The sequence below is a fragment of the Simochromis diagramma genome, unplaced genomic scaffold, assembly GCF_900408965.1.
Source record: "Simochromis diagramma unplaced genomic scaffold, fSimDia1.1 OVJJ01000602.1, whole genome shotgun sequence".
Classification (NCBI taxonomy): Eukaryota; Metazoa; Chordata; class Actinopteri; order Cichliformes; family Cichlidae; genus Simochromis; species Simochromis diagramma.
In genome coordinates this window covers 3,054,322-3,066,922 of record NW_024387040.1, presented here as the reverse complement: position 1 = coordinate 3,066,922, position 12,601 = coordinate 3,054,322, and the positions used below count along the sequence as shown (strand labels likewise).

Below are 12,601 nucleotides of genomic sequence, written 5' to 3'. Positions count from 1 at the left end.
CTGCTTTGGAAACAAATGAATCCAGGTTTTTCTTGAGTCTGCACCCGAGATGAGACGATCCGTCATCGAGGGCCAGGGATCGACTTATGTGTCACTCTGTGATAGAGAAATTACACCGAGATGACAAAAAGCATCGGCAACTTCAATTACCTGCACAGCACTGCCAGCCATCTCAAAGTCTTTAAAAGCAATCGAAAAGGGGATTTCTCTCTGCTACAATGAAGTGAGGTTTTATCCAGATGACTGGCAGAGGATATTTGCGTCTGCTGTGATTCATGTGTAAAGATTACACCATTTTTATTGCTCTCTTTATTCCTCTCCTTTTATTTCTCCCTCTCTTCGTTCTCTCCATTCATCCACCTATTTATGCAGCACGTCTTCTCTGATAGCCTGAATATTCATGTCTTTTAAATGTCTGTTGTTTGGCTTGGCATCACACGAAGAGAGAAGCCATGCAGCGGACTGCGATGCTTCATTTATCTTTATTAATCACAGGAGAGAGTGTTATTCCAACGGTTTAGGGAGGTCAGGCCTTTGCTGTAACAGCTGGGTGAAGCCCAGCTTCTTTCAGTTCAAGACACAAGCACATGTTCTCCGTGCCTCGTACGTGTGTATCAATCATTGGTGTTTCAAAATGGATTAGAGTGACTTCAATTGAAACTGTCTTTTGTAAAGGACTCGGAGATATGAAACCCTCATTTTTAGCAACCGTTTTATTTGAAAACCAGAAACAGCAGAATTTAGTGACTCTTTGCTGCTGCCTTAATAATATCACCTCACATTTATATTAAAAATGTGCCACTGATATCCCCGGTTTAGTGGACGGCAGCTGGTCATGCTGGTCTTCGTGGTCCAAGTGCTCAGTGACGTGTGGAGGGGGTCACTACATGAGAACACGAACCTGCAGCAACCCCCTGCCAGCCTACGGAGGGGACATCTGCCTGGGTCTTCACACTGAGGAGGCACTGTGCAACACGCAGCCTTGTCCAGGTACTCACACACACACACACACACCTTAATGATAAGCAGCTACACAGGCTCATTGTTTATTTTCTTCAGTTTCTTTGAGCCCCTCAGAGGGCACCCAATGCACCACTAAAATACTCATCCAGTGCAGCACACACACACACACACTCACATACACCCATCGGGCAGGCTGTGTGTGAGGTTTGCTGTCATTGCCGTTTCCAGAGAGCTGGTCCAGCTGGTCAGAGTGGTCCCACTGTGACTCCAGCGGCGCCCAGCTGCGTGTGCGTCACTGTGATGTCCTTTTCCCCACTGGAAACCAGTGCTTAGGAAACAGCAGCGAGACCAGGCCGTGCTCTCCTGACTCCAATTTTATACCAGGTGATCACACACACACTTCCTTCCTTCCTTCCTTCCTTCCTTCCTTCCTGTGTAGAAAAATCTTGGGCAATCATGCATGACCTAACACACAAGTTTAAACACACACACACATGCACACGCTCTTCACTACCCACCACCATATGCCCACAGCAGCAATTGAGTTCATTTGCAAGAATCCCATGATAATGAAATGCGTTATTGATCCCTCTAAGGGACCCGTCTCGTGTCAGAGGTCAGGTTCAGCGACAGGGCAGCGCTTTCGTGGATGGTTGGGGTTATAAGTATTTTGCTCAAGGACTCTTGAGTACGGCAGGTGATTAGGTGGGGGCGTGAACTCGGGTGCTACACTTAAGGGCAGTCCCTCCACCCATTCCAACAATCCTGCTGCCGTATTAGTTTCATTATGAGCTTATGAGTCTTGTCAGGCCATGCAGAAAGCACTTACACAAGCAGTTTTGCATTTCTCAAATGGAAGAAATTGCTCCTGCATGCTGTTTGTATCCGGTCAATGAGGTATTTTTGCTTGCCTCTCTGTATGTGGTGTTTCCATAATAATGATATTACCTTTAATGTTGAAAGCTCTTTCCTAATGAGAATAGTTATACTGTTAAGGCAAGAGCGTGTGGGAGTGTTTTTGCCACTTGTGAACAACTTATTAACAACTTCTTAAATGTCAATTCAAAATAGTTGAGCAGAATGTTAGGTACAAGAAAATAAGATAAACGTTATTGATTGCACACAGAGAGCTAACTGCTCACCGGGGCTGCCAACTTGCAGAGACGCCCACCGTCAGGCTCTGTCTCACAGTCTAAGGCTGCCTAAACAAATCTCATATCAAATAACAGTAGATGTCTTCTCTTCTCCATTAAATGTACTACAGGTTAAAAAAATAGGAGAAGACATTTTGTGTTTTGCTCACAGCTGTTTGTAGGAGTCTTCACCTTTGAGGTTTATTTAATATATGTAACTTCACCGACAGAATCTGTACGTGCATGACAGAAGTTTCAGTATCACTTTATTATTATCAGTCGAGATCTAATATTAGGTAGGCTTGTGTGCAGGCGTGCTTATAAGCTGCAGTTATATTTTATTTGACTACCTTTCTCAGGTTCAGTCTTGATTTTTAGCCGTTTCTGCTCTCCCAATTCAAAAATACTCAAGTTTATCATGCATAGATAGACCCCCATAAACAGGACAGGACTCAGTAGTTAGAATAAAGACTAATTTTACTGTACTATAAGTTGCTGTCATTCAGTAAACCTTGATTACATTCTTGTCAGCAGCACAGCAGCATATTAATTGTTTGGTGTATTGTTGTGCTTTGGGACTTGTCTCAAGGATACACTCAAATACATCCCGCCCTCTTTGTCTAAAGGCAATTTCAGAAGTCCGTCCCATCACATTACAGCTACAGCTACCCAAAGCAGTGGCACCTTTTCATTTAGATGGTCGTTTTATAGGTTTAAAATATTGAAAATAATGAGATTCATCTTCCAAAAATTATTGTCCTAATCAGGAAAATAACTGGTTATTCTTCAATCAGCTTTTTATGTTTTCAAGAGTTCTTAACATAGCCTTTGATTTCTACTTATTGCGTATTGTCATTAAAACTGCATGTTCAATGGAACTTCAGCAATCTCACAAGCTGATGATCCATTTAGATGACACTAAATGAAGAAACACATTGTTCTTTTATTGCAGCCTAAAGCTGGGAAGTCCTAGAGAGAGGTGTGGTTTCAGGCTGCTCTGTGTTGGCAAGTTCAATGCTACCTGTCGACTGATAAAAAACAAAGAACAGGACAAAGCTGCGACATTAGCAGAGGGTATTCTGAATCAGGGCTTAATGTAACCTCAAACTGGTTAGTTGATGATCATTCATCCCGGTATAAACCATTTTAGCTTGTGTTTCCAAGTGTGAAATAAATAAATGAAATGAAATGAAAATAATGTCTATTTATTGTTGATAAAATCCTACTTTGATTTAGAGATAGGATTAAGCTGAGAGTAATCAAATCAAGTTTGCATATGCAACACATTTGAAAACAACTGAAGTTGATTAAAGTGCCGTACACGTTGCATTGCAAGTCACGTCACAAATATGTGCAAAAAAGCAAGACACAAAAGAGAATTTACAAGATCAATGGGTGCAGAAAGCAAACATGATATGGGATGGAAGTAAGACAGAAGAGAAAAATGGCTAATGCGCCTAAGAACAACTCATGGTGGTTGGAAACATCTTAAGATGTTTCCTGAACCGAGGGGTTAAGTGATTATGAGAGGGAGGGTTTTACAGAGCTTTGAGAAGTTAGGAAAATCCTTTCCTTTTAAAACCTCAGCATACTTACTGTAAAACCACATGCACATTATCTCACGCACACACCATCAGTATTGACATCTGCTTAGACAGGCATCTCCCTATCGACAGCCAGTAATGTGAGACACAGAAAAGTATCGATCTCTGCTACACGGAGATCAGTGAAACTTCTCCCTTTATCTGAGGATTCTTGTGCTGATGTTATTCACATTGTGTTACAGGGAACACTGGGAGGGCTGCGTCTGCAAAAGCTACCCATTCACGAGTAAAGTCCCCGGGTCTAGAAACTTCAGGGATCATTAGTTATCAGACAGAATAAACATTTGATTGAAACATGGATTTGTAACCTTTTCTGTATTAATTAGCAGGCGTATAATACTCACGAGTACCTTCACAGATCTGTAGAATTGCCCATTTGCCTTTATACCTTATCATCCATCCCATTTTATGGGAAAGGTAGTCCATTAGGGTTCATTAGCAATGTCTTGTACTTCATTTCCTTTAATGGGAGCTGATACTTTTCATAAACCACTCTAGGTGCCACAGCCGTGATTAGCTTCTGGAGTTTTTCACGATAATCTGTGCCGTATTGAGCGCAGCTTTCATCCCCACATTCACCTTCAAGGGTTCACTTTGTCATGCTAACAGGGGAGAGTATATGTGTTTGGCTGTATCCCTGATACCTCTGCCTTTTCTTGTTTTCTTTTTCCTTTGCCAGAAGTCTCGATCGCACGCTCCAGTCAGGAGGAGAGGCGCTGTGGAGGTAATTTATATGTGTGTGTGACAGAGGGGATGAGATACAGAGAGGGGGGATATAGCACCTGGCAGAAAACACGTACAGTATCATGGGCAACAAGATAGCTTTGCAATCCTGCTTAGCCGCACTGAAACTCTCAAGTAAATACATCCAAGAAGCAGGAAAGAAGAAGGTGGGCAGAGCTGATCGTATGTTAGCTTTTTTTTTAATGCTTATGTTCTGCCGTAAATAAAGCTCTCATTTCAAACTATCATATTCTGAGCACTCATCAAATTCTAAATGTATTATTATGTTAAGACTAAGGTTAAGTGAGTACTTAAATGATGACTCATTTGCTATTATCAGCTGCTAATAGCTGTTACAGTGTTGCTAAGGGTACAGCATGCAGCATTAAGCGTTTATATTTTTTCTTTAATCTTCTCTTCTCGTGCACACAGTGTGTAAACAGAGCATGTCATCTCCGTGACAGATTGTTTTCTTCTTGCACAAAACAAAGAAGGGGGGAAAAAATAGCAGCAACAAAAGATTATCTATTTTCTTCAGCGATACAGAAGGGTCTTTTTTACTGTAAGACACTCCGTGGTTACCGTATGAATTGCTGCTTCAATTGCGCTTCCGCCGTCTGAATCAGCAGAGAATTACCCGCAGCCTCTCGCTTTCCTTCCAGACTTCAACCTCTTCCACATGATTGCCGTGGGGCTCAGCAGCTCCATTCTTGGCTGTCTGGTCACCCTGCTGGTCTACTCGTACTGCCAGCGCTACCAGCAGCAGTCGCACGACGCCACCGTCATCCATCCCATTTCAGCCGCGCCGCTCAACACCAGCATCACCAACCACATCAACAAATTGGACAAGTACGACACCGTGGAAGCCATCAAGGTCTGTAGACTTTATTTGCCCCGGGTTCGCCGCAGGTCACGCTTGACAAACGTCGAGCTATTTACAGGCAACATTTCCTTACTGTTTGACTTAATCAGCTGACGTCCCCACTCTGAGTCAGTGAGCAACGGTTTGCCTCTTCCCCGGGTGTCAGCTGTGATTAAATGCACTTCTTACTGCATGACTCTCACTGTCACGCCACCTCCTGTCGTGCTCAGACACTCTCTAGTTGTGTAACAGATAGGCAGCTGTGCGTTCATTCTCACTCCCTGTGCCTCTGCTGTGTGTCTCAGTGTGCGACTGTTCTGTGTCAGTGGTCATACACTGCTTTCTCATAACATACAAAAGTGCAATTACTTATTAGAGCGAGTAGGAAGTCGGTGAAGAGGCTTTGCATCTGCACATTTGCCTGCTTCTTTGTGTCATTATTACATCCTAAAGTGCAGGCAGAAAGTCAGATGTGTGAGAGCCAGTGAAGGAGATCCAGCTAGTCTCAACGCACAAGCAGCCTCTTATCAACATCTAGATCAGGCCTTTACTGCCAGACTGGGCAGCTGATTACTATTTGTCCACAGATACCCCATACTCCAGCTGGGCTTTTCCAGGTTCCCAGTGCTCTTTATTAAAGGTTTAAAAGATAGTCTAGTGGAGCTCACTAGTGATAGGCAGCTATTCTAGATGTAAAAGCTGTTGTTTTGGCACAAACAAGGAATGTTTTTAGTACTACTTTATGTTTCAAGTAAACATGTCAACCAGTGATACACACAGTTTTAGCATTAGCATTCCTAGCATTTCCTAGCAAATGTACTGCAGTTCAGCCTGTACAAAAATAGTAGCTGTTTTTTGAAACAAAAAGGTCCTCGATGTCAGGCCCGCATGCGAAAGCAGCTTCACACTTCCAGGCGTCTGAAGTATAATAAAGTGTAATTTAGTTCTAGCATTATCCTGTTTTTCAGTGTAGCTTGCATTCATTTCAAACTGCAGGATTCACTTTTAACTTCACAATAGAGGATGATTATCCGGTGGTTAAGTCTGACGTCACTAGCCGTGTCTGGGCCTAAACTCAAACTAAACGCTGCAGGTCCATATATCAAACGATCACTATGGCATTACTGAGAGTTGAAAAACTGTCTAAAGTCTTTCACCTTTAATAAAATGATCAGCGTTCTGCTCTACCAGGTGTAACAATTGAGTTTAACATCCAGGCATCCATGAAAACGGAATTTATGACATTTAACGGAGTTAGAAGTTAGCAGGAAGTTAGCTCGCTAGCTTCTATCTAAATACAATATAGCATGTCCTGACTGCGGGGTTTTGGAAACAAATTAAAATGTACAGCTCTGTTATCACTTCCAAAATAAATGAAGACAGAAAACTAAACAGCAGTGACGTTTGTAGGGTTACTGAAGTTTGGCTAGCTGTATAGCTATATAATGATGTGCTACGTGACCGCTAGCAACACAGCTATGTTAGCATAATATAAACAAGCTAACTTTTTTTCCACTCGATAAAAGTTAACGTGAGTGTTCTCGGTGGTCAGGAACAAATGTAATCGCATGGCAGGATGCTGTAAAAGGACCAAACTTCAGCCTGGAGAACAACTGAGATAATCCATCCACAATACGAGGTTAGACATTCATATACTGCTGCATGGGATGGGCTGTAGTTACATCCTAAGGTTTTAAAAGCTGAGCTTAAATAAATGATTAGCGGTAATAAAAGCCGAGGGAGGTCAACAGTGATCACTGACTGTTTTAGGAGCTTTTTGAGATTAAATAGAAGAAAATACAAAACATTAAACATGTTAACAACACAAAAGCCATATTAAACGCAGACTACTTTAGGCCCGGAAGTAGAATTCGTCATGTCATCACTTAACGACCGGACAGGAAACTGGTGACTTCTGTATGCCCATATAGACATCTCATTAAAAACTTCTTTCAAACTTTCTTTCAAACTGCAGGATTCACTTTTAACTTCACAATAGAGGATGATTATAGAACCATTGTGTTTGGGTCATGTGATAACGTCTCAGGTATTGCTGGCTGGGGTTATGAGTTTGTAAACTGGCGCACACAGCACCTGTGTGTACCATTCAGAGCTGGATTTCAGACATACGTAAACACATCAGAGAGGGTATTTTTATATTAAACAATGGCTTTTTTTTATTCAAAAACCTATGGAGCGCCGCTTGTAAAGTGAAACATGCTGAAATTAACGGCAACATTTTTCCATATTTAGCTCAAAACCTTACAAAAACATGTTTTTTCAAGTCATTTTTTACAACATTTAGTAAAATATTTGTAACTTTTCATATTTAAAACACAATTTTAAACGTTAAGTCTAAATGTTAAACATTAAATCTAAATGTTAAATGTTAAATCTAAATTACGAAAACCTCCAGATGCCTCTAATAAAATAATAAAGATCTCACCGTGTAGACATTATAAATGACAAGTATCAGTTCTACACACTGGTTTCCAATGCTGAAATATCCAAAGGTTATTCCACTATAGACTGGATATAAGATCAACATGGTCACTCACAGGTTTGTGAAATATTTTGAAGCCTAGGGGATGGGTTTGACTGAGAAAAACAACATTCATAAGCTAGCAATTTATTAATCACAAAATATCTCTGTTCTAAAAAATAAGCACCATACTGTATTAAATAAGACTTGAAATTAGTATTTGAAGCCATAGACTCACAGATTCAAGTGTTTGCATAGGTCACAAATAAAGTGATAGTGTTTTATTGACTTTTTTATGTAACTAGAGAAGTCACCCCCTGCTGGCCATTAGAGGGAATTGATATTTTTTCCATGTTTTGATTACAGTCTATGATTGGCATACCTCCTGTGATTAGCTGGTTAGCTGTGATCAGGTTGTGACTATTGTGAGGGAGGACATAGTGAACGGTTATTTGAACATCTTTATCTTCAGGAGTTGAACAGTCAGTATGATACTACAGGAATCCAGATAAATAAGCACTTTTTTAACAGCTTTGCGTTCCTTTGCAAAGGTTTTTTTATGCTGTACACCATCAGGGGGCACCTTCACTATCAGAAACTGTCTATATTATGAACTAAGTGAATACCTGGATCTCTGTTTGCAAAACCACTTCACAGTTATGAAAATGTTTTGTATAACTGTCAGAATGTGAACAGATCCGCTGGCTCGAAGCAAACTTCTCTGAATGTTATTTCATTGCAAAATGAAGGTGTGAGGAGCTTCATCTGTCATGCAATTAGAGTCAGGAGCACGGAGCATAATTCAGTTAGAGCAGTTGCAGATAGAGGAGGATATGAATATAGACACTCCATGCGAAAATACAAAAGGAGGTGCCTGACAATTGAATAATGTGTGATTTTCCAGAAGCACATTCTGCCTCCAGCCCTCTCTCTGTGGGCCTAAACAGTTCAGATGTTGCAGTGAATTTTCAACCATTAAGTGTGCAAAACCATAACATGCTTCTTTTAGGTGTGTACAGGAAGGACTCGTGAACACCTCACGTCGTATTTTAGCAGATTTGGCTCAGATCCTGATGTTGATGATGCATTTGTCGTTGTTGTTATTATGCACAGTGTATCACAGATACACTACATGCCGGTGTCCTGGAGTATTTCCAGCTGTATAGTTTATGATCGCAACGCTCACCGTTAAGCTGCACTTTTATGTACAGTGTATCATATTTCCAGGCTTCCTGTAAAACAGAATATGGCCTTAGGGTTTCTCTGAGATGACTCTTGCCCGTTCCTCTCCTCCTTGCAGCCAGATGTGTCGGTACTCTTGCCCTTGGACGACCCCGCCATGCACCAGCCTCTCTCTTCTAATATGGGGGTGTCTATGCGTGGACTGGAGATTTTCTACTAACCACTGACCTCTACAACATCTCGCCTTTTGACTCTTCCCCCCCCAACAGCAATTTGACCCAAACCACTACTACTTCTGCTACTGCTACTACTACTGCTACATCCTGTTCCCCACCGTGCCCCGCCCCTCCACTTCCTGTGGCTCTTCCTGTGTGTGGCAGGTTGGAGTACAGTACTCTAGTTTCTCTTTCTCTGCTCAGACCCTTTTCATCCCTCCATCACGAAACCCTCCCTTCTCCCTCGCAGCTTGTGAGAAGGCAGTGTATCCCATCTTTATGTTTCTCTTAAAAGCGCCTCCATGTGCATGTGTTTTTCTTTCCGTGTCCGTATTCCTTGTTTTGTTTCTTACTTGATGGTTTTGATTTGTTGGGTTCTTTTATTAAACTCCTCTGTTACCTCTCTTTCACTGATTCTACTTTATAGTTAAAGATACGTTTGTTTACAAATACATACAAATATAATCACTCCTGAGCCAATTAAAAGCATTTAAGGCAAGATGAAGTAGGTGATGCTAACAAGCATCGTAGCACATCTGTTTGAAAGCAGCCATGGGGCCACCTGCAGAGACACATAACCGTCTCCGGGGCGGCAGGAGAGTTGATTGCATTCCCTTTGTGTGCAAATCACATAATGGGAATGAAGCAAAATATATGAGTTTTTTGTCCGGCACACTTGTTCCCTATCAGTGTCAGTCGGAAGCATCCATCAGCTGCAAACGCAGCATCATCAAGTGTTCAATTACAGTTGCCCCCAAGGGACTCCCAGCACACACTCCACTACAGCAGACTGGAAATGAACACATCTATTTGCCAAATTGCTGATGTTGTATTGAGCACCACATCAGAGGCATCACTCCATGTTTACCATGTCACGCGGGGACAGAGAAGATGCCCCCATGGCTCATCCTTATTGTTTAATAGAAAAGTGACTCTCACATGATCGATTTTTATGGCTTAGATTGTCCTGAGGACCAACAATCCAAGGGCCATAAAAACTGCTGATGCTGTGTATTAGAGATGACAGAGGTGGACATACGGATGCGCATCAAAATAATTTAGCCCTGTGGTGGCTTATCATTTTTCCAGCCTGTTTGCAAATGCTTTGACCTTGCACTGTGGAAAGTATGTTTCATTCACTGAGCAGCCCCTCATTGATTTGTGTTGCTCCCTTTTTTTATTTTGGGGAGGGTTGCTAGATGGATTTGCTTTTACCTTGCCATCTGGGCTGAATAATCACTCGATCCATGCGTTGGAAACAAGTCCGTACTGACTCAGCTGCCTTCCTTCTCTCCTTCTTCTCTTTTTTCTTCTTATGTTCACAGGCCTTCAACAAAAACAATCTGATTCTGGAGGAAAGAAATAAGTATTTCAACCCACAGCTTGCCGGGAAGACCTATACCAATGCATACTTCACCGACCTCAACACCTACGATGACTATTAACCCTCGACACCTACCTTATCATCAAATCGGACTTTATTCTTTTCTTTGTGCTTTGTATTGAGATTCGTAAGACCACGCGTGGGACAAGCCCACTCTGAGACTCTATGGCAGCTGGTATGTAATTAAACACAGACACACAGTGTTGCCAACAGAGGGAAATCCCCACTTTCTCTCAGGTGCCTTGAGGTACACTTGGAAAGCTCAATGTTTTGGGGGTATATCTTGCCTTGACTCTTACTGAGAAATAGACAACTGGATTTCCTGATGTGGATTAAACAAAAACAAAAGAAACAAAAAAACAACAAAAAACTAAGAAGGGAAAAAGAAGAACTCACGTCAACGAGACTTTGGGAACCGTATCCCTTTTAACTTTCCTGTGACGCCTCTAAAACAGACCTGTATTTGTAATGATTGGAAATAACCACAAATTGCTTTGCATGACTTCATCTGATGTGTTTTCTCTGCCTTTCGGTTTGATTTTGCATGATCGATCGCATTCCATGGTGTAGGGGGCATTTTGATTTTTGGGGTTTTTTGCTGGGCTTAGATTCAGGGCTGGTTTTGGATGTCATAAAAAAAACAAAGGCTGCGGTGATGCCTGGTGGCTTTACTGCAGCAGCAGTCTCCAGGCAGATCAATATCTACCCCCAGCCCCAGAATCAGGATGTAGTTATTTGAAGTCTGTGGTCAAGTTTGCCCATGTTTTTCTTTAGTTTGCTTTTCGTTCCTCTAGCAGCTAGAAGTGTTTAAACTTTCAAAGATTACATGTTTTTCTTTGTTTGTTTTGTACAGGAAGTTCAGTTTGAATCCCCTGTCTGCGGGTTTTCTAAATACATTTATTCGGTGTCTCAAGTGTTAAAAGAACATTTTCCTTTAAAAAAAAAAAAGGTTTATGTACGTTCTGGCAAGTAATTGGGAGTATTCATTTCAGCCTGCATCAAGTTTCGTCCTCGTCATTGTACTTTTTATATATTTTTTGTAAAAAAAAAATGTTTTTGAATTTTGATAGTGCTCATTATTATTCTTTGGCTTCTGAGCTAAGTGTTTGTGAGAGCAGGCATTTGCTGTACAGATGGTGCAAAGTAGCAACTACTGTTCTCCTGAAAACCCAACTGGAGTGCTACTCATATACTGTAAGATGACATTCAATCATTAAGTTGAGATCTTTCTGTTCAGAGTGTATAACCAAATATTAGGTTATTCAATGGTTTAGTTGCGACTAACTCTTTTTACATGTTTGCTTGTGTTACTGTGCATAAATTAAAATTGCTTCGTACACAAACTTGTCAAGGTGTGAATTATACACGTTTAGTTTCTTGCAGTTTCATCTGTAAAGTGTGAAAGCAATACATCACATGACTGCTTATTACCTGTGTGGCTCTAATGAATGACATAAGGAGGAGAAAGCAGATGATTTAAAGCTGCTATTCCCAACCAGGGGACAGGTTAAACCACTCAGGAGGTAATTCTGCAGTAGCCAAGGGATTGGTGCACATTTGAGCTCAAATCTGAAAAAAGCTAGTTTGAGAATTTTGTGGATCTGCACAGGGTGAAGCAGAAATGTTAGTTTCCTGATAGCGATAGAGAAGCAGTGCCAACAGATTGTTGCTATATGGGCCAAAGATGCAGACCAACAATCTTCCTCACTAGAAATAGCCAAGCAGCGACTTAGTCAAGAACAACGGAAATTTCTGATATTTCAAATGTTAATCTTAATTTGACTGCCTGCAAGTATGTCTCAAGCATATGTTTGAGCATATGTTTGCATAAACTGCAAATGACACATTGTCTTGCCTCATTTCTTCATCCAACATGCAGAAGATTTTTTTGTTTTTACTTCTTCAAGAGGCCATTTGTGTCTATACGCACCATCAATGAACCAAAATAATTCAAAGAACAGACACAGGTTGACATTTTTGAGTAAAAGATTCACAAAAAATAAAGAAAGAAACATACATGAAATGTTATTTTTCCATGTTAATCTACAAGTTT

The 12,601-nt window shown here is 41.1% G+C and overlaps 1 protein-coding gene across 5 annotated transcripts in view; it reads left to right on the top strand.

Annotated features, from left to right (window-relative positions):
* Positions 1-11,895, top strand: part of sema5a (sema domain, seven thrombospondin repeats (type 1 and type 1-like), transmembrane domain (TM) and short cytoplasmic domain, (semaphorin) 5A) — a 147,670-nt gene extending 135,775 nt beyond the window's left edge. For 3 of the 5 annotated variants that reach the window (XM_040043678.1, XM_040043677.1, XM_040043679.1), the window contains 5 exons: positions 820-990; positions 1,192-1,347; positions 4,380-4,424; positions 5,086-5,297; positions 10,490-11,895. In XM_040043678.1, the coding sequence (XP_039899612.1) occupies positions 820-990; positions 1,192-1,347; positions 4,380-4,424; positions 5,086-5,297; positions 10,490-10,609 (704 nt within the window). In that variant the 3' untranslated portion in view covers positions 10,610-11,895. Of the gene's footprint in view, positions 1-819; positions 991-1,191; positions 1,348-4,379; positions 4,425-5,085; positions 5,298-9,067; positions 9,330-10,489 lie in introns of all 5 variants that reach the window. The other 2 variants (XR_005697547.1, XM_040043680.1) reach the window with 2 other exon arrangements.
* The last annotated feature ends 706 nt before the right edge of the window (positions 11,896-12,601 follow it).